The 22028-nt window shown below is 44.1% G+C and overlaps 1 protein-coding gene and 1 long non-coding RNA gene across 4 annotated transcripts in view; one reads left to right on the top strand and one right to left on the bottom strand.

Moving 5' to 3' along the window:
- Positions 1 to 269: 269 nt before the first annotated feature.
- Positions 270 to 22028, top strand: part of aga (aspartylglucosaminidase) — a 28162-nt gene continuing 6403 nt past the window's right edge. The window contains exons 1-6 of the mRNA XM_004086477.5: positions 270 to 498; positions 2827 to 2980; positions 3803 to 3915; positions 5064 to 5176; positions 8766 to 8874; positions 12442 to 12517. Coding sequence (XP_004086525.3) covers positions 366 to 498; positions 2827 to 2980; positions 3803 to 3915; positions 5064 to 5176; positions 8766 to 8874; positions 12442 to 12517 — 698 coding nt within the window. The 5' untranslated portion in view covers positions 270 to 365. The remainder of the gene's footprint in view (positions 499 to 2826; positions 2981 to 3802; positions 3916 to 5063; positions 5177 to 8765; positions 8875 to 12441; positions 12518 to 22028) is intronic.
- LOC144994821 (uncharacterized) lies at positions 15589 to 21626 on the bottom strand. Of its 3 annotated transcripts, none has more exons than XR_013658466.1 (7): positions 21538 to 21626; positions 20467 to 20549; positions 20077 to 20170; positions 19620 to 19731; positions 16405 to 16432; positions 16169 to 16288; positions 15589 to 15739 (listed from the first exon to the last, which is right to left on the bottom strand). It is a non-coding gene; the product is annotated as an uncharacterized LOC144994821 (long non-coding RNA). The 3 variants fall into 3 exon arrangements; XR_013658468.1 differs by having other exon boundaries at positions 16169 to 16268; XR_013658467.1 differs by lacking the exon at positions 21538 to 21626 and adding an exon at positions 20751 to 20887.

Raw genomic sequence — 22028 nt, 5'->3', positions numbered from 1 at the left:
GAGAAAAAAGTTCAAATACTAAAACTTTGAGCGACACTGATATATTTTCAAAGTCTTCCCAGTGGCCTTTAAATGATGATTTATAGCCAAGATAATAAAAAAATCTGTTATTTTTTAGAAAAAAGTTTCTGCAGAGCAGCACAAGGATAAGATTTCTATATTAAAAAATAAAATCTCCCACTGGATAACCTACACACACTTTATTGTTGCTAGCGGCGCAGTTTGTGATCTTAGTTCCGCCTACTTCGCCTTTAAAGGCCCCGCCCTTCCTCATCACGTGACACAACAAGGAAGTTCACCGTGGCTTCCCCCTGCCCTGCCTGTCTGTGTCTGTCCGACAGAACCATGAAGATAAAATAGGCTGGATGTTGGTGTTTCAGCAGGAGAAGATGTTCGCGCGCTTCCTGGTCCTCACCCTGACTGCGTCACTCCCTCACGCACGCGCATCGCTGCCCCTGGTCGTGAACACATGGCCGTTCAAAAGCGCGGCGGCTGCAGGTAAGTAAGTGTGTGTCTGTGTGTGTAACACGGAAACGTCGGGACAACAAAAGTTTTTTTTTTTTTTTTTTTTTTTTTAGTGTTTTTTGGTCTGTCCTCCTGCCCCTACATACTTCATTCTGTTGGGACAGCATCACGTGATCATCATCATTCAGGCACAGTCTGCCCGCTGACCTCTGGCACGTGATATTTTGCTCTGGTGGGTTGTTCATCAGGGGGGAGTTTGACCTCCCAGACTTCATGCAGATCAGCTGCTTCTCCTGGTGTGGGGTGTGACAGTGACTGGTCAGCTGATCTGCGTTAGGATGCAGAGGCCTCAGTTTTTCATAACTGCAGTGCTTAAAAACAACCACCTGAGCCTGAAGCTTCTGCGTCTGTGTGGCTTTGACAGACTAAAGTAACCACAAAACGTTTTCTGTCATTCTATCCATTGACTGTACATGAGAACTGGACTGAGGGACCCCTCCCCCTCACATTCCAAACAGGAAGTAGCTGCTGTTTCCAGGAAACCCAAATCCCCTAGACTTCTACAGAGAAATAAACAGCTGTTACTCTGTCATTCTGTTGGGCTGATCGTTCTTTTTGACATGTTTTTGATCATCCTAATTCTTTTTTGATGTAGTTTTTTCTTTATTGATAGCTATTCCAGGCGTCTCCATAAAAATATGAGGTCAAAGCCTTTGATTGACAGATGCTCCTGAGTCCACTTTAGAGTGATAGGGGTGTGGCCTTCCAGCAAGCTCTCTCCTGATTGGTGAGAGTGGTTGCCATAGAAACGATGACTCAGATTGACCAATCCCTGCTTACTGATGCCATTTATGTTCCAAGATGGCGGTGTAGGTGCCATTTCAAAATGGTGACTGAATTGAATGTGTTTTGTTGGAAGGAAACCGTTTTCTATTGGTGACGTCACAATCAGTCGCTCAAGTTTCAGATACAGTCAATAGTTTTATCTCATCTATTTATTTATTTATTTATTTTTTGCTCAATGTCAAAGTTTATATCGTGATGAACATTGAGGAACAGATTCAATCTGAACATGAAGCTCTTGACATGAGACAGAAGAGAGTGCATGTGCGCGTGCATGTGCGTGTAGTGAAGTCACACACACGCACACACACAGTAAAAGCTCTTCTTCCTGGTGTGTTGGTTCAGCTGAATGTATCTGTCTGAAGACCATCAGAGCGTCAGACGAGGAAAGCGCTCTGTCCCCCACTGTTTGATTTCCTTTGAGGTCATTCAAATAAGACGAGTGAATGTTTGTGTGCCTGCCACACACGACTAATCCTCTAAGTTGGTTTTCAGCCAAACAGCAGGGAGGAAATCGCAAAGATGAGAAGCAGCAGCTCAGGCCTGGAGGTGAAGAAAGTTCACCGTGGAAGCTCACCTTTGGTGCAATGGCGTCCCCATTTATCACGTTTGTCCTGCAGTGGACGGTAAAAGATCTGCTCCCATCTGAAAGGAGATATGTGACGGTGCGGTTTGTGAACCCGGGTCATTGATCCGCTCATGCGGGTCTTGTTTTCTGCTGGTGGGTTGAAGAAGCGGCTGACAGCAGCAGGCTAATCTCTGCCTCTGTTCTGCTGATTTTTGTGTGGAAACCACCGGAATGCTGAGTTTGATAAGAGGACTGCAGACACCAGGATGATCCAGAACTGTGAGAAAACTGCAGTCAGGTGGTAATTTGAATCCTGCTTGAAGTCTTGGTACATAATAAGGTCCAATCACTCACCAGAGTTTGTCACTTTCCTTTGAATTTTAACCTTGACGCATTTCAGAATCGCTGTTTGGGTGCTGCTCTGAATTCTCAGGGCACGTTTACACTGGCAGGTTTGATCTGGACTAGAACCGGTTTCCTCTGATGGTCCTGCTTTTTGAGCTGTGAGAGATGACCTGAACTCTGTGTGAGACCTTACAGGAGAACCCTGATCCTCCTGAAAACCAGGGTCTGTGTTCTCTTGCAGAGGAACTCTGGTGTGGTTCACTTCAGTGTGAATGCCAACGGTCTCCATTGGACCAAAGACAAAAAAACAATAGCGGCTTTTGACTCTGTAAGAACTTTTATCAGGTCTGGCCTGCAGTGTCCGATAAGACAGGGATGTTGGATACCCTGCTGGTTTTTTGAAGTGGATTACCTGGATCAGGTCTGCTTTGCTAAGAAGACGGTAGAAAACATCTGGGCTTTAACACCTGGTACCACTCTTGCAGGACTGGCTTGTCTCACTCATATGACTCTTTGGTTCCCACTCGATGTGTAGCGGTCCCGGGGCGTGGACTCCAGGTTGCGGGGTGGCTGTACGCTGAGCGCGTGTGTGGTTTTGTCTGCAGCGTGGAGCTGCCTGCAGTCCGGCGGATCCGTGTTGGACGCCGTGGAGCAGGGCTGCGCCCGCTGTGAGGCGGAGCAGTGCGACGGCAGCGTGGGCTTCGGGGGGAGTCCCGACGAGAACGGGGAGACCACGCTGGACGCCATGATTATGAACGGGTAAACCAAAGAAGACACACTTGTATTTGTTCTGCAGTAAAAAGGAGTTGCAGTGTGTATTTAGGGTTCTTGATGTGTGTGTGTGTGTGTGTGTGAAATCTGGCTGTCATTTTCAAGACCTTGAAGTATCTTTGTGTGAGTTTTCGTCTCTCTTCAGATGTTATGCCTTCGTGCTATTTGATGTAAGCGTGAAATATTATCTAAAATTGAAGTGAGAAAAAGGTTATGAAGATTTGTCAAATTAGAAACTATTTTTATTTATTTGAAGGCTGCTCAGATCTTGAAATGCTAATTAAAGCGGCTGCAGCTGTCAGCAGAGTTACACCTTTTTATTCCTGCAACACTTTGTGCTGCTGCCGTCCAACAATCTTTAACATTTACACACATAACCGGCTGACCTTTCCTTCAAGCCTTTCTTCACTGAAGTACTAATCAAGAGTCTCATTAGGATCTGAAAGCATGCCAATTATTAGGTTCTTAAATACTAACATTTACACTCTCAGAAGTTATAATGTGAAGTAAATGTCAGCCCCCCACAAAAGAGAAGCTGTTTGCTGCTTCTTTATTGAATGTTGCTTCTTTCAGTTGCAGGGAAATTGACTTTCTCTGCCCATGTAGCCATGAACGCATTGAAAGCAGAGATCCATGATCTGTCAGCAGTGTGGCGCCAGCTTCAGGACACATATGCAGGGACGATCAACTCTGCAAAGTCTTTGGGCTTCTCGTGATAGCTATGCAAAAGCATTTGGTTCATGGTAAACAAAAACGGTGTTTCCCAGCATGCCCTGTAAACACAGCAGGACGGCTTGTGTCTTTGAGCAGGAACACGATGGAGGTGGGGGCCGTGGCAGACCTGAAGAGAATCAAAAATGCCATCGGAGTGGCACGAGCTGTGATGGAGCACACGGAGCACACCCTGCTGGTGGGGGAGTCAGGTATGACGGCAACCACCATGCTGTTGTGTGAGAGTGGACCGAGCAGGAAGGTGTGAGGATGTCATATGGGGGCTTTGCAACCCTCACAAAACACGGTGCGTCCCCCACCAACCAAGAACCGCCCGTCCGACCCCGCCCACACCGCACCAAATCGCCATGCACCAGAGGAAGAGGCTGCGCGTGTGACAAACAAAATCCACATCTGAAACACTCAAACGACTGACAGACGTGCTTTTAAGCATGATAGTACATTTATGATCAACTGTTAAAAAATATGACCTCCTAAAAAGAGATGATTGTTCAGTTTGACCCAGATTAGACTTAAACTGACCCACTTTCTGTTATCATAAAACAAGCAGGAACCCTCATCAAACAGAGGCTGTAGATAATAAGCTAAGCTTGTCAGGTAGGCCAATACACATGATCATGGTTTTTAGACAGACTATTTTAAAGTTTATGCTTTGAAAAAAAGTTTTTTGGGGGATTTGGAACCACCCAATCCCCATTGTGAGCATCCGTCCTCTGGGAAGGTAAAGCTGAACATGCTGTCCAGACACAAGGGGGGGCTCCAGTTACTCAACTTTGCCTTCATTTCTTTTCAACTCAAAACAAATAAAAATCCAGAACTTTTTTTAAAAGCCATAGTCCAAATGAATTTACTCCAGCAGATGAATCCCAACCAAACCAGTGTTCTAAAATGAGAGGATTAAGCAAACCAGCAAAGCCCAAAGACAGAACCAACAAGAACGGTTTTCTTCTTGGAATAAGAATCAAACCAAAAGAAAAATTCAGAACAGCTGCTACAATATTTACAAAACAATATTTTTAAATAAACAACAATAAAATGATCAAATAAAAGGCCTTTTTCCTTTGTTTTGCTTTGGAAGCCTGATCTCCATCTTCTGACCTGTTACCTGGAACCAGAACAGAAAAAATACCACCTTATATACAAAACAATCAAATTCAAGCACAATGCGCCCCCACCAAAAACTGTCAGCCATTTTTTGCAGATTTTATTGCATGTGAAACTGTACTAAACGGAAATCAGAAATGGTTTCTCCAGTGAGAAAATGTCCTGTAAGTAAATATAAGTAAATAAATAAAAACTCTGTTGTGGAAGTAAGAGTATGTTTCTGCTCTCTTGGTAGCCTCCGTGTTTGCTGAAAACATGGGCTTTGTTGCAGAAGACCTGAGCACCAACACGTCTGTGAGCATTTTCTCCCAGTGGCTGAGGGGAAACTGTCAACCAAATTATCGAAAGGTAAGAGCGCATGCGTGTGTTGAGCTGCGTTTCCTCCCGCCTGGCCAAATGGGAAATGGTTTGCTGTTTGTAGCACTTCAGCATGATCCAGTTATATGAAAGTAGAAATGTGTTCAAACTTCTCCAGGTGCTCATCAGGTGGTTTGCTACACAATTGAATACAAGCCGCCTGACCACAAGGGCCAAAAGGTTTCAAATGAAATGTTTGGACTAAAAACTAGCAGTAAAAGATTCATCTGGCACAACACCAGGAGCAACAGTTGCTGCACATAGAACAGAAACATCAGTAGTACATGCAGTAGTAGATTCAGCAGAACACGCAGCAGTACACGCCGCAGAACACGCCGCAGAACACGCCGCAGTACACGCAGCAGAACACGCAGCAGTACACGTAGAAGAACACGCCGCAGAACACGCCGCAGTACACGCCACAGTACACGCCACAGAACACGCAGCAGAACACGCAGCAGAACACGCCGCAGAACACGCCGCAGTACACGCCGCAGTACACGCCGCAGTACACGCCACAGAACACGCAGCAGAACACGCAGCAGTACACGCAGCAGAACACGCCGCAGTACACGCCACAGTACACGCCACAGAACACGCAGCAGAACACGCAGCAGTACACGCAGCAGAACACGCCGCAGTACACGCCGCAGTACACGCCGCAGTACACGCCGCAGTACACGCCGCAATACACGCAGCAGAACACGCCGCAGAACACGCCGCAGAACACGCCGCAGTACACGCCGCAGAACACGCCGCAGAACACGCCGCAGAACACGCCGCAGTACACGCAGCAGAACACGCAGCAGTACACGTAGAAGAACACGCCGCAGAACACGCCGCAGTACACGCAGCAGAACACGCAGCAGAACACGCCGCAGAACACGCAGCAGAACACGCCGCAGAACAGGCAGCAGTACACGTAGAAGAACACGCCGCAGAACACGCCGCAGTACACGCCACAGTACACGCCACAGAACACGCCGCAGTACACGCCGCAGTACACGCAGCAGAACACGCAGCAGAACACGCCACAGAACACGCCGCAGTACACGCCGCAGTACACGCCGCAGTACACGCCGCAGAACACGCCGCAGAACACGCCGCAGAACACGCCGCAGTACACGCAGCAGAACACGTAGAAGAACACGCCGCAGAACACGCCGCAGAACACGCCGCAGAACACGCCGCAGTACACGCAGCAGAACACGCACCAGAACACGCCGCAGAACACGCAGCAGAACACGCCGCAGAAAAGGCAGCAGTACACGTAGAAGAACACGCCGCAGAACACGCCGCAGTACACGCCGCAGTACACGCCACAGAACACGCAGCAGAACACGCCACAGAACACGCAGCAGAACACGCCGCAGAACACGCAGCAGTACACGCCGCAGTACACGCTGCAGAACACGCCGCAGAACACGCAGCAGAACACGCCGCAGTACACGCCGCAGTACACGCCGCAGTACACGCAGCAGAACACGCCGCAGAACACGCCGCAGAACACGCCGCAGAACACGCCGCAGTACACACCGCAGTACACGCCGCAGAACACGCCGCAGAACACGCCGCAGTACACGCAGCAGAACACGCAGCAGTACACGTAGAAGAACACGCCGCAGAACACGCAGCAGTACACGTAGAAGAACACGCCGCAGAACACGCAGCAGTACACGCAGAAGAACACGCCTCAGTACACGCAGCAGAACACGCCGCAGAACACGCAGCAGTACACGCAGAAGAACACGCCGCAGTACACGCAGCAGAACACGCCGCAGAACACGCCGCAGAACACGCAGCGGAACTCGCCGCAGAACACGCCGAGGAACACGCAGCGGAACATGCAGAGGAACACGCCGAAGATAACGCCGCAGAACACGCTGCAGAACACGCAGAGGAACACGCAGCGGAACACGCAGAGGGACACACCGAAGATAACGCCGCAGAACACGCCGAAGATAACGCCGCAGAACACGCTGCAGAACACGCAGAGGAACACGCAGCGGAACACGCAGAGGGACACACCGAAGATAACGCCGCAGAACACGCCGCAGAACACGCCGCAGAACACGCCGCAGTACACGCCGCAGAACACGCAGAGGAACACGCAGAGGAACACGCCGCAGCACACGTCGCAGAACACGCCGAAGAACACGCAGAGGAACACGCAGAGGAACACGCCGAAGATAACGCAGAGGAACACGCAGAGGAACACGCAGAGGAACACGCCGCAGAACACGCAGAAGAACACGCCGCAGAACACGCAGAAGAACACGCAGCAGAACACGAAGCAGAACACGCAGAAGAACACGCAGCGGAACACGCCGCAGAACACGCAGAGGAACACGCCGAAGATAACGCCGCAGAACACGCAGAGGAACACGCAGCGGAACACGCAGAGGAACACGCCGAAGATAACGCCGCAGAACACGCCGCAGAACACGCAGAGGAACACGCCGAAGATAACGCCGCAGAACACGCTGCAGAACTCGCAGAGGAACACGCAGCGGAACACACAGCGGAACACGCAGAGGAACACGCCGCAGAACACGCAGAGGAACACGCAGAGGAACACGCCGAAGATAACGCCGCAGAACACGCAGAAGAACACGCCGCAGCACACGCCGCAGAACACGCCGAAGAACACGCAGAGGAACACGCCGAAGATAACACCGCAGAACACGCCGCAGAACACGCGGAAGAACACGCCGCAGAACATGCAGAGGAACACGCCGAAGAACACGCCGAGGAACACGCCGAAGATAACGCAGCAGAACACGCAGCAGAACACGCAGCAGAACGCGCAGCAGAACGCGCCGCAGAACACGCCGCAGAACACGCAGCAGAACACGCAGCAGTACACGCAGAAGAACACGCAGCAGAACAGGCGTGTTAACCTACAGCAGTGTTTGTGCGCATCTATCATTAACCTGTAACCAGAATTCTTTTTTACAGCAGTCTAAATCCACAGCAAACTAAAACATTAACTGTAACATCAGTCTCTCTCATACGTATGTATGTATACATACGTTAACGGCTATGTAACCGTTGGACACGAGCTTGATTCTGCCATGACTTGACATGACTGCTGCCTGCATTAAACTGAGGAGAATGATGGGCTCTACTTTCTTTTTTTCAACTCTTAGTTCATGTTTTTTCACATTTCACACAAGGAGACGAAATGTGTTTACGACTCTGGAAGGCGGAGCCGCGTGCTTCATTCATTTCTGTTTAACCCTTGTGCTATCCTAGGCACTTTAACATTGGGAGTTGGGTCATCTAGACCCACTAGACAGTGCTCTGAACCTTTTTTCTTCAATGATTTGTGATCTTCCCTGGTGTCCATGGATTACATGAAATCTTTCCACCTTTATCCACCTTTGTCATGGTAGGGAGAACACGACAATGGAAGGGGGGGGTCATCTAAGATAGAACAAGGGTTACCAGACCTCGTCTCTACAATAAAGCTGCACACACCTAGCTCTCGACTGCGTTCTGAGTGGGTCTGAATGGTTAAGCTGCCATTGTTAAAGTAACCCAAATGAAAACAGTGGCATCTCTTCTTTCTTGTCAACAGAATGTCAGCCCAGATCCTTTAAAGTCCTGTGGACCCTACAGGCCAGAGGGTGCAAGGACACTGGGCAAGAGGGCACGGCTCGTCAATGCTCTATCCCATGATACCATAGGTGAGTCGGCTATTCAAGGTAGCCAGTCAGCTTTGAAGTTCTGAGTTTAGTATATCTGCTGAGAGATGATGAGTGATTTAGCTTGGTGTATTTAGCTGCTGTGATGACTCCACTTCATGCTTGAGTTTAATCAAGCGAACTGCTGGGGAGCAACACTCCAAAGCTGCAGGACATCAGTTACACGACGCACCGCGTCACTTGTCTGTTGCTTAAAATCACTTAATGCAAAACAACAATGTAAAACAAACTCCTAACAACAACATTGACTTTTACCAGACAGTGCCTGGAGGAAAGTCATGGTTTTAAATGAGAAGGTGAGAGCTAACTGCTAATGCTAGTTGCTAAGCAACTTGGCTTCCTGAAACAAATAAAAGGACTTCACTAACCCCTTACTAACCCCTTCTCTAAGATTATTGCATTTAATAGCCCAACACCTGTTTTCTGAAATAATAAGTCCTTAAGAAGCTACAAGACTAGCATGTCCAAAGCTCGGCCGGTGGGTCAAATGATGCCGTCGTTCAAAGTTCCACTGGCTCGCAGAACACTCATAAAATCAATTCAATGCGGCCCCCAGCACTTTTTATAAACTGTGTGTATGGTTTTTTTGTTAGTAAACCTGACCTTTAGAGACTTTAGGGCCAAATGAGAATTCATTTGATCAAAACCACAATGGTTTGTATTTCTGAATAAAATTATTATTTGTGTTATTTTCCTGTTCACATGGTTAAAATGTAGAAGATTATAGTTTGCATTTAATGAGTTGAATTGAATTTATTTATTGAATAAGGGCAGATATCAAAGCATAGACCTACTACAAACAGCACTGCCATGTCCATGTCACAATGCTTTTACCGTAGCTGGTTGGAGCATTTTTCCTTAGCTGGGCTTTTTTTTTTGTTTTACAATTACAAACAAATGTAAAATGAGAATAAAGGACCAGAAATAAAACAAAAAACAGTCACTGTTAAGATTCCATTAACCAGTTAGCAAGACACAGGGACACATCAAAAGGATAAGAAAACACACCAAATCAACCTGTTCAAACATGCGGGCAGCATTGCTGCCGACATAACCAAGACTTTGTTTTTTAGAAACTGGTCACAGACTTCAGATCAGTGGGGAGGGCGTTCCAAAGTCTTGCACCTTCCACCAACATGGCCGTCTGAGCAAAACTAGGTTAGCAAAAAGGGATCTTGACAATTCCCACTGGTTGATCTGCTGCAAGCCTCTAATTCACAGATGAACGTCCTTAGAAGCTTAGCTGCCAGTTCATTGAGGCATTTGAAGAGCATTTAAAAAAAAATAAAATTAGTAAAAGTTAAGATGTCGTATTTCATTAGAATTGAAAAAAGCCTCTCCACAGGTTTGAGTCTGATTCGATTATGACCAAACTGTAATTCCATAACACAAGTGGGAGAAGATCAAAGATTAAAAATATCCAAGCACATGCTGGAGTCAGGCATTGTCTTATTCATTTAAAACAGGTCATGTTAGACCTGACCACTTTCTACCTTTTTTAATATGGCTTTTAAAATTTAATTGGGAGTGTAAAATTATTCCAAGATAATTTTCCTCGTGAACTTGATCAATTCATTTTCCATTTATAAAAACATGTACATTCCATCATCCATTTTAGAAGAACATAAACACTCACCTGAGCACAGGTGTTAGTAGGGGTGTGACGATCACCGCGGTGATGACTCAGCACACGTTACTTTTTTCTTTCTTTCTTTTTTTTAAAGTTCTGCATATGGTGCGTGATTTGAACTATAACACATTTATCTTTGCTAATAATTTACTTTTTCTGCGAGTCCTGTGTTCAAACTCCAAGGTCTTCTGGAGGAAAAAGCCCGCATCCTCCTGCGCAAGGGAGGGACAGTCCATTATACATATTATGGGGGACTTTTTGTGTGTGTGTCTGATTTTAATTAGCTGCTTGCCATGTTTCAGTACTTGTAATGTTTACAGAAAATGTTAAATCAAATGAAACAAACAAAAGACAAATAAAGGACAATAGTGTAATTAAAACAGTTGGAGTTAGGTATATTTTAATTGCAAGTATGTCTACCGGTAGCTTCATTTGGTAGAGGCAACATAACCGTTGGGGGTGCTCGAGAAAAATGGCCACGAATTTAGTGTCTAAACCAAATACTGTGTTGGCTATTTTGGCACACTTTGGCTTTGAGGCAGATGATTTGGGACAGCCGGTGAGTTTGTTGAACCTTTCCTGCGCTGACTTTTCTATTCCTTACCCTGGTCGGAAAGACGCAGGGGAGATCCCCGAAGGAAGCCCGATCTTCCTTCACTTCACTTCCCCGTTCAGACCCTCAGAGCCTCCAGAGCGGGCCAACAAAGAAACATTCACTGTTTTTCTGGGGGAAAACTTCTTTTATTACTATTCTTCCCTGTAACGTCAAACATGAACGCGCAGCCCTAACCTTCTTGTGCTGCACGCGCTTTTCCACTCCTTCCGCTGCTTACACACACACACACACGCCGTTTCAGCACATACACATCCCCATTCTGCAACAGAAGTTTACGACAAATTTACTGCATTCTAATTATTAATTTCCATTGTATTCATTTCCATTCCATTACAAGCTGCGTGCGTTCCATAATCCACTTTAGAAGAACATAAACACTCACCTGAGCACAGGTGTTAGCTCACCTTTGCACTAATATTTTGCTTGATTGAATGAAATATTTCACACTAGTTGGTTTGAAGGCACAAGTATGCGTGTGAACACTATCTGTATTGTGTACATGTTGACATGTTGACATTTTTGGAGCCAACAGCTGTGTTTATAACGTTTGAGTGTGTGTGACTGTAATGATTATAACCATCCAGCAACTTGTTGCTTTATGCTGCTTCATGGTTTTACCCCCCCCCCCCCTTTCTATAATCACCCTCCTATCCCCCCTCTCTAACATCCCTCTCTCTTCTATTCTGTACGGTCTAACACAAAATATTTTCAAATATAATCAAAATGAATAAAGTTTGGCCTCGATTACCAAAGGGGTTTATTCAGACATACCTCTGGTTTGTCAGAAGATGAATAACCCCTCTTGTTAAAGTAAAATATGTCCAACACAAGAGGCCCTCAGCTCTCATCTGTTTGCCCAGATGTTGGACAGGTTAAAAATAAATAAATAAATAAATTATTTGGATTCAATGTTATTATTGGGGTTCATAGAATGCAAATCGATTGGTTGGCTCTCACACAGTTTCACCTCACCAAATCTGGCCCTCCATGCAAAAAGTTTGGACACCCCTGCTGTAAGACATAGGATCAATAAAAGCCCTTTCATGTATTGGGGGATGCTAACACTGACTGTATGGGGAGTGAAACAGCGACCGTGAGGATGGTTGCAGGACAGGGAGACCTGGATTGGTGCAGGTTGTCTGGTGTGAAAAGGCCTTAGATTCTACATGAGCTGTTAGCTTCCTCTGGATGTGATGATAACGTGTTCCCTTCATGTGACGCTGATCAGCCAAATGACCACAGAACTGAGTTTCAGCACAGCCAGAGCCCAGCCATAACTCTGTGTTTGGTTTCTTTGCTACAGGAATAGTTGCTCTGGACCAGGATGGCCACGTTGCTGCTGGAACATCGACCAATGGACTCACTCACAAGGTTCCAGGGTGTGTAGATGATGGTGCTGGTTCTTCTTTAGGAAATAAAACTCCTGGACTCTGAGGAGACACCTTCCTTTCCTCCAGTGTGGTTTGTTAAGATGATAAGAACTCGTCCCGCTCAGGTGTGATTATGACACTGTTGTACTCCTCTTTTTTCCTGTCCTCTTTAGAGCAAACATGATACGAGTTAGTTGGTAACTAACATTTAGCATCTGTTTATGTCTAGGTTATCTCTATTTGCTTTTGCTTTTTGTGCACAAAAGAACCAGACTGAATCATGAAACAGTCTGGACTCTATGAGCTTGCATGTTTAATGAGAAAACATCAGGGAGGCTTTGCATGTGTTGCATTTACACACTGATAAGGAATCCGAGTTGTGCGTGCTGGAAGTTCCTCCAAACGTGGCCTAAAAGTGCAGGGATGTGCTCGCTGTAATAATGAGATCAAAGGTAAATGCTTTGCTCAAGGACGTCATCGCATGTTCACTGTTTCATATCAGTGAACGTCCTTGCAGCAGATTCTGTGTATCTGAGGAAAGAGTGAAGAGTGGCACAAAGGACGATGAAGATAAGCCAGAGAGCAGAGCGTGTCCATGACTTTAAACACAGCAAACTATCAGTGTGTTTGGAGGTCAGAGAGGGTCAACACAATATGATTGTCTTCATAAAAGAGAAGTTGGAAAGATGTTTCATTTACAAACTTTGTCCTCCAAACGCCTGAAAGATGGAATCTCACCAAGTGGGACGTTCTACTCTTCAGAGGAATTATCTGCTCATAAACTGAAGACACCATCAAAGCTGTTTTTGTCTGTATGAGCATCGCTCCTCCTCCATGAGGACCTGCATTGTCCCGGGGGGGTCAGAGAAAGATCCTTTCTTCCCCAAGCAACTGGTCCTGTGGTCCACTGTGACTCAACATCTCAGTTTATAGCACAGGATCCATGCAAATGTCATTCATAAGGATGTAAGAGCAGGAGGAGAGCCGCTGCCACTCCATCAGGTACAGAGAAAAGGGCCCTTAATCTCTGAGGTGTTCCTGCCATCACCAACTGCACTTCTTCGCATAGAGAAAGGTCTCCAGTCACTGTCAGCAGGCCAACCTTTTCTAAAGGTTTCCCTTCATGGACCTGATTGTCTTCAGTTGGTCTTTTTCCAGGTTTTCTGCCTGAATCAGTCATGGGTCAGTGTTCAGAGGCTCAACAAGCAAACAGCAAATACAGAAATCTGTCTGAAAATGGTTAGGCATTCGGGTTCGACTGCAAATGAAGGCCACAAACTCTGAGAGACTCTCAGAAAGAAGAACTTTTCTCAGCCTCCTTCAGGGATTACGGGGCCAACCTGGATGCAAAACAAGGCTTAAGAAATGATCTATTTTTTGGTTTAAACTGGGAAGCTGCATATCTATTGGTTACCAGGCCCAATTGAAGTGTAGATCCGGAAAAAGATTTTCTGTTCAACACAAATATGAAAAAAAACAAGTTTTAATCCAAAGAAATCTGACTTTTAAATCACACGGGCTTCTAGTCTGTTCACAACTGAGCAACGACAACATGTTTCATCTGGTATAATTAACACTAAATGAGCTCATTTCAAATGTGAAGCTACTTAAGGTCCCAGAATTATGGAGTTAATTCAGTCTCAATAATCAGAAATGCACACAACCAGTTTTACAAATGCACACGCTCCGATTCACAAATGTCATTTTATGCAAACGTGAAAAATAAATTCGGAAATACACACCCTGTGTTTCACAAACACACAGATTGTGTTTCACAAATGCACACTAAATGTTTTACAAATGCACAATAAGTGTTTCTCACAAATGTGCACACTGTGTTTCACAAAAAACATTTTAGAAATTCACAATAAATGTATCAGAAATACACAGTAGGTGCTTCACAAACATGATTTTTAGGTACACATGTGATGTGAACTCACAGATCATTCGAACTGCAGACTGTGCATTCAAAATCCCGTTCTCGTTTGTGAATCTCCCCGTGTGTGTGAGAGATTTTTCTACGGTGAATATTGAGACTCATCTGACGGAGCGGGTCGACTAATGTCACCATTGGCTAGTGAATCTGTCAATCAAACTCATCGGGAAAGCAGGCGGGTTCGCTTTTAGCCAATCGAATGGCCCCTTACACTTTCTCTACGTTTTCTGCGGGTGGCAAAAGCCCCGCCCATGTTTGATTCTGTACCAGTCGGTCGTTAGCGTGTTAGCTCTAGCATGGCTTGTCGGTTTATTGCCTTCGGTTGTCAAAAATTACTGGCTTGTGCAACTTTTCAGTGGACCTGGAAGCAAGGCAACAGTGGTTGAATGCAATTGACATTGAATCCATCGAACTCTGTACTGGTCATGAGATTTAAAATGAATGTTTCACTCGGGATTGTTTGTACGTTATTCTCTTAGCTTTCATGCTAGCGTCATTTCAACACTCAGACACGGTTTTGATCATATGAAGGTGGAGGAGAAAAATCTTCAACTTCCACAGGTTTTGTGGAGAAACTGGCATCACTTTGCTCCGTACCACGCAGTGGGACTACATTACCTCAAGTTCATCTCACTGTCAATCACAGATACCCAATACACATCCCCTGCTCAGCCCGAAGTCACTTTGCTTGACCTTAATTTTATTTTTTTAATAACTCAAATGTCATTGATTTTATATTGTAACCATATACATATACACCTCTTGGCCAGGTCACCCTTGCAAAAAAGATCCTCATCTCTCTGGGTTTTATAGCTGGTTAAATACTAAACAACAAAAGATGGTCATAGAACAACAAAGTGCAAACATTCACCCTTTATTGCAGAGTAAAATTCAGTGAAAACATGGACAGATTAAAACATCAAAATTTAAGCAAATGTGGGATCTCTACTGATTTGAATTTTATTTAAACTGGAACTAATTTTCATAACTTCCTTACATACAATGAAGTCCCTTGAACAATACAACAGTATTGATTTGAACTCTGTCTTGCTCCCCTCAGTCTCTCTTCTTCTGTATGTAATTATGTCGCCTAAATTAAGTTCTAAACAAACGGGACAGTAAAGATGTAGGTCAACTCCCAAACGGTCTGAATTCCACAATGGATTGATGTCGTCTTGCAGTTCCAACATTTGTGGACCCAAAAGAGGACTGTCCCATACCAGGACATTGATCCCAGGATGAGGTTCAGTCATGGATCCACTCTCCTCCCATTCAATCTCTGGAACCAGCATACCCTGACAAAAAAAAAAAAAAAAGATACTGTTTATGAACAGCACTGTTTTTTTGTGTTTTAGATTATGTAGGAACAGTGACCGACTAATAATAACTTATATTGTTGCTGGCAGGCAGACCTCATATCTCCATAACTGTTTATAATTTGCAAATAAGTGAACCTTAACAAAGTAGTGACATTAGTACATATGATGGCTCATAATGCCATGCATTGTGATGCATTTTGAACTTGCAGATGTGCTATTCTTCCTACAAACAAACAACTTAGGGAAATTGTTTGCACCACACAACAATAATCCTTTTCATTCATTTTCGATGAAAATTCACTGTAGTCATTATGATTTCATGATACTCTTCTTGATACTTTCCACTTTAGTCAAACTGCACACAAATCAGTTGTCCAGTACAGTGAGATTAAATAAAGCATTTACCCGGGGATCAGAAACAGGGTTCTGGGTCAAGCCCAACTGCCACAGCTGATTTGGTGTCATGTTTTGCTCCGTCCTGATTGGATGGCTGTCCCACGCGTCACTAAAGACATCCAAACTGGCCTGAATGCGTGGTAGAAAAATGTAATGGCAGCAGAATACGTGATGTGACTGATATTGAGAAAGTCTTGGTCCTCAGGAGAGAGCAGGATGTTGTAATATAAACCAGTAACACTCACGAAGACATCACACCAGAGGAGCTCAATCCTGTATTTGGAAAAAAGCAAAAATAAATATTATATTATTGTCAGATTTATTTTTAATACATCATTCACTTTTATGTATCAGGGCTCCAGACTAACTTTTTTCACTAGGAGCATAGTGGCCCCTAACTGAAAATTTTAGGGGCACAACCAGAAAATTTAGGGTCGCATACCGTAAATCAACATTCTAACCAAATCTACTAATTTCCACTGTATTACAAATAAATACTTTAATAATAGATGCAGAAATTACAATGTGCTGTTTCTAATTCAGTGTCATATTTTATTCTGCACTTTTGAAGATGCAACATGAAGGTAAACTGACAGCACCATCGCTGTCACGACAGTACAACTAAGTAAAAATAGTAAAAAAAATACCATACATTTAGAATAAAAAAAAGTTTTTAGTAACAAGTGATTACCGTAGTAACCTTTCGTAATTTCACAGTTTCAAACAATACTTAAATGTATGTAAATATTAGAGGATGGAAATTCATGTTGGTGACACCAAATAGGTTCAGCCAAGATGCACAATAAGCGTGTTTGAGATCACCCAGATGGACGCAACACTGCACAGATCACCCGGGGCCTGTTTCAGAAAGGAGGTTAAGTGTAAACTCTGAGTGCGTTAACCCTGAAATCAGGAAAACCCTGGGTTTTCCGTTTCAGAATGGGAGGTTTGTTAAACCAGAGAAAGCAGAGTAAGTCAAACCCGTTTCTGAAAGAGAAGTAACTTATACTCTGAGTCAGTGTCCATGGTTACTTATGCTGTGAACCTAACCTGGTCGGGAGCAGGTTTTATTCTCCGAACTCGAAGTTTCTGCCGGTCTCCTCCCCTTTTTAAAGACGAAGCGGTATGTTTCGCTTTAACCTTCATTGCCCACATTTCCGTCACACAGAGACGGTCTAAGTGACAAGAATGGCTTGTCCTTTTTTGGAGGACCCAATAGACGAGGAGGCTGCATTAATTCGTAGAGAATTAAATTTACGTCGTACGAGGATTTTGAGACCTAGACTCGATTTCTTTTTCACTTTTAGCTGCTGCCATGTTCTTTTAATTCCTGCAGGATTGCATCTACGTGAAAATGAAATCAGGGACATTGAATTAGATTAATGTAACAATTACTTTTTGGAAACAAAATGTTCTAGCACTGCTTACTTTCTTAATCCCACATACACCTATACCCCTTGATCAATACAAGGGTAGTGTTGCAGCGTGTGTGTGCTGAGCGGGGTGCGATCCACGAGAGACAAAGGGAGGGGCGATTGCAGGTGCAGATGGGGGGGGACGGAGCAGAGGTGTGTGCGTGGTAATTATTGTGTGTTCGGAGGACGGAGCACTTAGTTAAATAAAGAGAAGGTGTCATTCCCAGAATAACTGTTTTGGAGTCATTCTTAATCCGCTCTGGAGGTTGAGGGTTTCCAACGGGAAGTGAACCCCGAAGGAGAATTCCCTTCGGCCCTGAAGGAAATCTCCCCTGCGCTTCTAAACTCGGTCGGAAAGACGAGAGAAAAGAAAGGAGAAGTCTTCGCGCAGCGAAAGGTTCAACAGTAGACAAAAGTTCACTTTTAAAAACACAGTTGCATGTATTAATATTAAACTGACCAACGTTTGCAAGAGGGGAAGGTTAACAAAAAGTCCTCTAAACATTACCGACGTTAAATGCACCCCCCCCCCCCCCCCCCCCCAGATTGGTTCTGCAGCATTTCATGCATTTACACCAGGAATAACACTTCAAAAGTACTCCTAAATATCCCCATTTTTTATTTCACTCCTTACGCTATTTAGAAAGTTATTACAGCCAATATTTTATAACAATGATTTAAATGCAAACTTGCGCATTAACTTGAGCAGCTATGTTTTCCCACGCTAACTGTCTCTGTTTTGCAGATGCAGCGGTGTTGCTTTTCTTCTGGAATATCTGCTCATATTCACTGTAACTCTGCAGCAGCACGTCAAGTTCAGCTGGCGAAAAATACGCAGACCTCTTTTTTTCACGGTTGCCATGGTGACTCGTAATATCTGCGCTCCATTGATAATGGCTTCTTATAGTCGCGGTGCTCACGCTCACCTCCGAATCAGTCCACTCAGAGTTGATTGATCTAACTCGGATCAGCTTCTCTGAAACAGAAAACTCAGAGTTGTTAATCTCCCGACTGACCAACTCAGAGTTCAAGTTCAACCTCAGAGTTGGTCGAACCTCCTTTCTGAAACAGGCCCCCGGTGTGTGACGTATATTTTTGTTTTTGCTCCAACATCACCTGTCAATCAAAACAAAAATATCACGAGAAAGGGGTGAGAGCAAGACACCAATCAGAGCGAACGCAGCTGGAAATTTAGTATTGAACTGACTAAAAGCTGCCCTACAGACTAAAAAACAATGCATTATGGGACATGCGTCCTGATGGGTTTTTTGTAGTTCACTGATCAATTAAAATAATTTAAAATACCAACTGATTAAAAAAAGGCTACATCCATTACAAAACATTAAAATAATTATAAAAGATGTAATATCACAGCTCATACTTAGGGGGAGAGGCATATTAAAACGAAATTGAATGTTAAGGACAACTCCTAATTCCTGGTCTCTTTCAGTCTCGCTGCAGCTTCGATTTCATGCGAGTTTGAGACCCCTGCTGTACACTCTGTCACTGGTACACTAGCTGCAGGTCGGAAGAACGAATCAATAGTTCGCTTGCTCATAGCTCAGACGCACATATCAGGTTGTGATGATATTTGTCTCCGTTTCCTTCCCACGGATGTTTACGCGCGCTCGATTATCTCTAGGCCCCGCCCCTCCACATATTTTAGCCACTTGCAGTGATTTTCCCTATTCTTCTCACACGCATTGGCCGCCTCAGGCATCACTCAATGAAACGCGAGTGTGTGCTCGCGTGTGCTCCAGTCTCATGAGTATTCGCGAGAGTGTGTGTGTCTGCCTGCGTGCGTGTGCGCTCGCGTCTCATTGATGATTTCATTGCTCATTTCATCGATCATTGACGTGCTCCTTTCATGTTTAATGTATAAAAAATACGGAGGGTGGAGGAGGCAAATTTACTGGTAGCACATGTGCGACTGGGTGTAAAATTCAGTCGCACACTCTCAAATTTTGGTCGCAAAATGCGACCAAATGGACGCAGTCTGGAGCCCTGTGTATATATTAAAGCTTCTAAAACTAGGTTCAACTCACCGTTGATTGTGTGTACACTTTTCCCACAATGAAGCCGTTTGTGTCAGTTGTACGTACTGTGAGCATTAACTCGGCTATGCCCACATTTTCTCCTCCGTGATCTCCTCTCACCCTGACAATAACATGAAAATCATGTCTCAAACACATAATTACAAATGCATCGCCAATACGGTACACATCAGTTTAAAATGTAATGTTCTTATGTATGATGCCAATAAGTAGAATTTCTAGGTTAAAAAAATTGCAGGAGTGGGTTACATGTATCACTGGGGAAAAAAATGAGGTGAGAGAGACTGTTAAGGGGGGGTAAAATGTTATTCATGAGGGGAAAGTTTTAGAGTTGCCTTTGTTTATGGAGAGGAGTCTAAAAAAAGTAATTTTATTTTTGTACAAATAACCAAGTACTTATACTGCCTGATATGTGAATAAAATATTTCTTTATGAATGACATGAATACCTCAGAGGAAAGCCTTACACGTTCACAGCGTCACTGAAGAAGGCCAAGTGGGTGTCTGCACAGTTGTTGTCTGCTATCTTCTCAGGTACAAGATCTATGGAATACAAGTACAAATACTTTCAACTGACAGATGTTTACGGCGGCAAAAATGCTAAATTCCCAATTGATAGGTAAAACAGTAATACAATAGGATGATAAAATATGAAATAGAATAGAATAGAAGGGTATTTAATAATCCCTGAGGATTTTTTTTTAAAATGGCCATCTTAAAAAAACACATAAACACACATGCATTACAAATAGAAATATCACAAAATAAAAAGATTGATAAAAAAAGGTAAATAATTGGAAAATCAGTGGGTAAAATTAAAAGAAACTTGTAAGACTTACTTGTAAGATGCCCTGCCAGAGAGTTGTATTGCCTGATGGCACGAGGAACAAAAGATTGTCACGCTGTCACGCTTCAGTAATTCCTAGAGAATAAATAAAAACACAACAAACATGGATTAGATAATTTAGCTGTCTGATCTTAAATTACATAATTTTCAAATATATGAAAGGGGAATTTTTTTAAAACACTCTTGCTATGATTACTTGAGCTTGTAGTAAAGAACACCTTTAAAAAAAATCAGAGACAAGACACTGATCACAGGAAGCCTGTGTGTAATACTTACAGTAACTTCTACTCTAATCACTGTTGACAGCTGATTTCTCCCATCCACCCTTTCTGTGACTACTTATCGACTACAAAACAGCCTAAAAACATAATGTTTGGGATTCTTGTCATTACGTCATTGGAAGTAAAGATACGGGGATTTTAGTGGCTGTCACTCTGACACAATCTCACAGGGCTTTTCAGCACAATACGGGTTCTAACGTTAGAAACATAATGGGGCTTCTTTCATTCAACAGTGGATTCATGTATGTTATATTTAAAAAATGCCGTTTTCATGAATGTCATATGAATTAACTTTGTTGCACATGTCATCCCGTCTTAAAGTCTGGGTTGTGAAAATGCTGTGTCTAACTTTAACCCGGATCGCGTTTACATAAAGGCAGCACACGGAACAACTAGCTAGTTAGCATAGCATAGCATCAGTGTTTAAACAAATCGCCGTCTCCAAATCAATATTTATTAAACTTTCTTTGCTGCTGTAAATCCGGCATGCTTTTCCCCTTAGTTCCTTATGAATCATGTTAAGAACCTACAGATCATTGGCTATAGACGCTAGCTTGAACCGACACCGGCTTGAACTTCACTCACAGGCAGCCACAACTTGCACAGGCTAAGCAAAACAAAGCTAAGCTAATTTGCGGTGGGGGTACTCTGCAAACGACTCGGCTGCAGTGTTCATAAAGCATTCACACATGTCACTTGGCAAAGGAGAACGCTTCAACTTAGTATTCAATAACATTACAGGACGTACAACGAGGGAATGATCAAATAAATGCATTACTTACGGGCTGAGACTGTTCCCGTTCGGAAGACCTCTCCGCCATGTTTGCCGCCCGCGTCCTTTCAACTGCTGTGCTGAACAGCTCCCTCCCTCGTCACTTTGAAAGTGAAGAGTGTAAGGGGCCATTCGATTGGCTAAAAGCGAACCCGCCTGCTTTGCCAATGAGTTTGATTGACAGATTCACTAGCCAATGGTGAGATTAGTCGACCCGCTCCGTCAGATGAGTCTCAATATTCACCGTAGAAAAATCTCTCACACACACGGGGAGATTCACAAACGAGAACGGGATTTTGAATGCACATTCTACAATTCGAATGGTCTGTGAGTTCACATCACATGTGTACCTAAAAATCATGTTTGTGAAGCACTTACTGTGCATTTCTGATACATTTATTGTGAATTTCTAAAATGTTTTTGTGAAAAACAGTGTGCACATTTGTGAGAAACACTTATTGTGCATTTGTAAAACATTTAGTGTGCATGTGTGAAACACAA

This window comes from Oryzias latipes, chromosome 10 (assembly GCF_053564925.1).
Source record: "Oryzias latipes strain Hd-rR chromosome 10, Olatipes_Hd-rR_3.1".
NCBI lineage: Eukaryota > Metazoa > Chordata > Actinopteri > Beloniformes > Adrianichthyidae > Oryzias > Oryzias latipes.
This window is presented reverse-complemented; position numbering and strand designations above follow the sequence as displayed.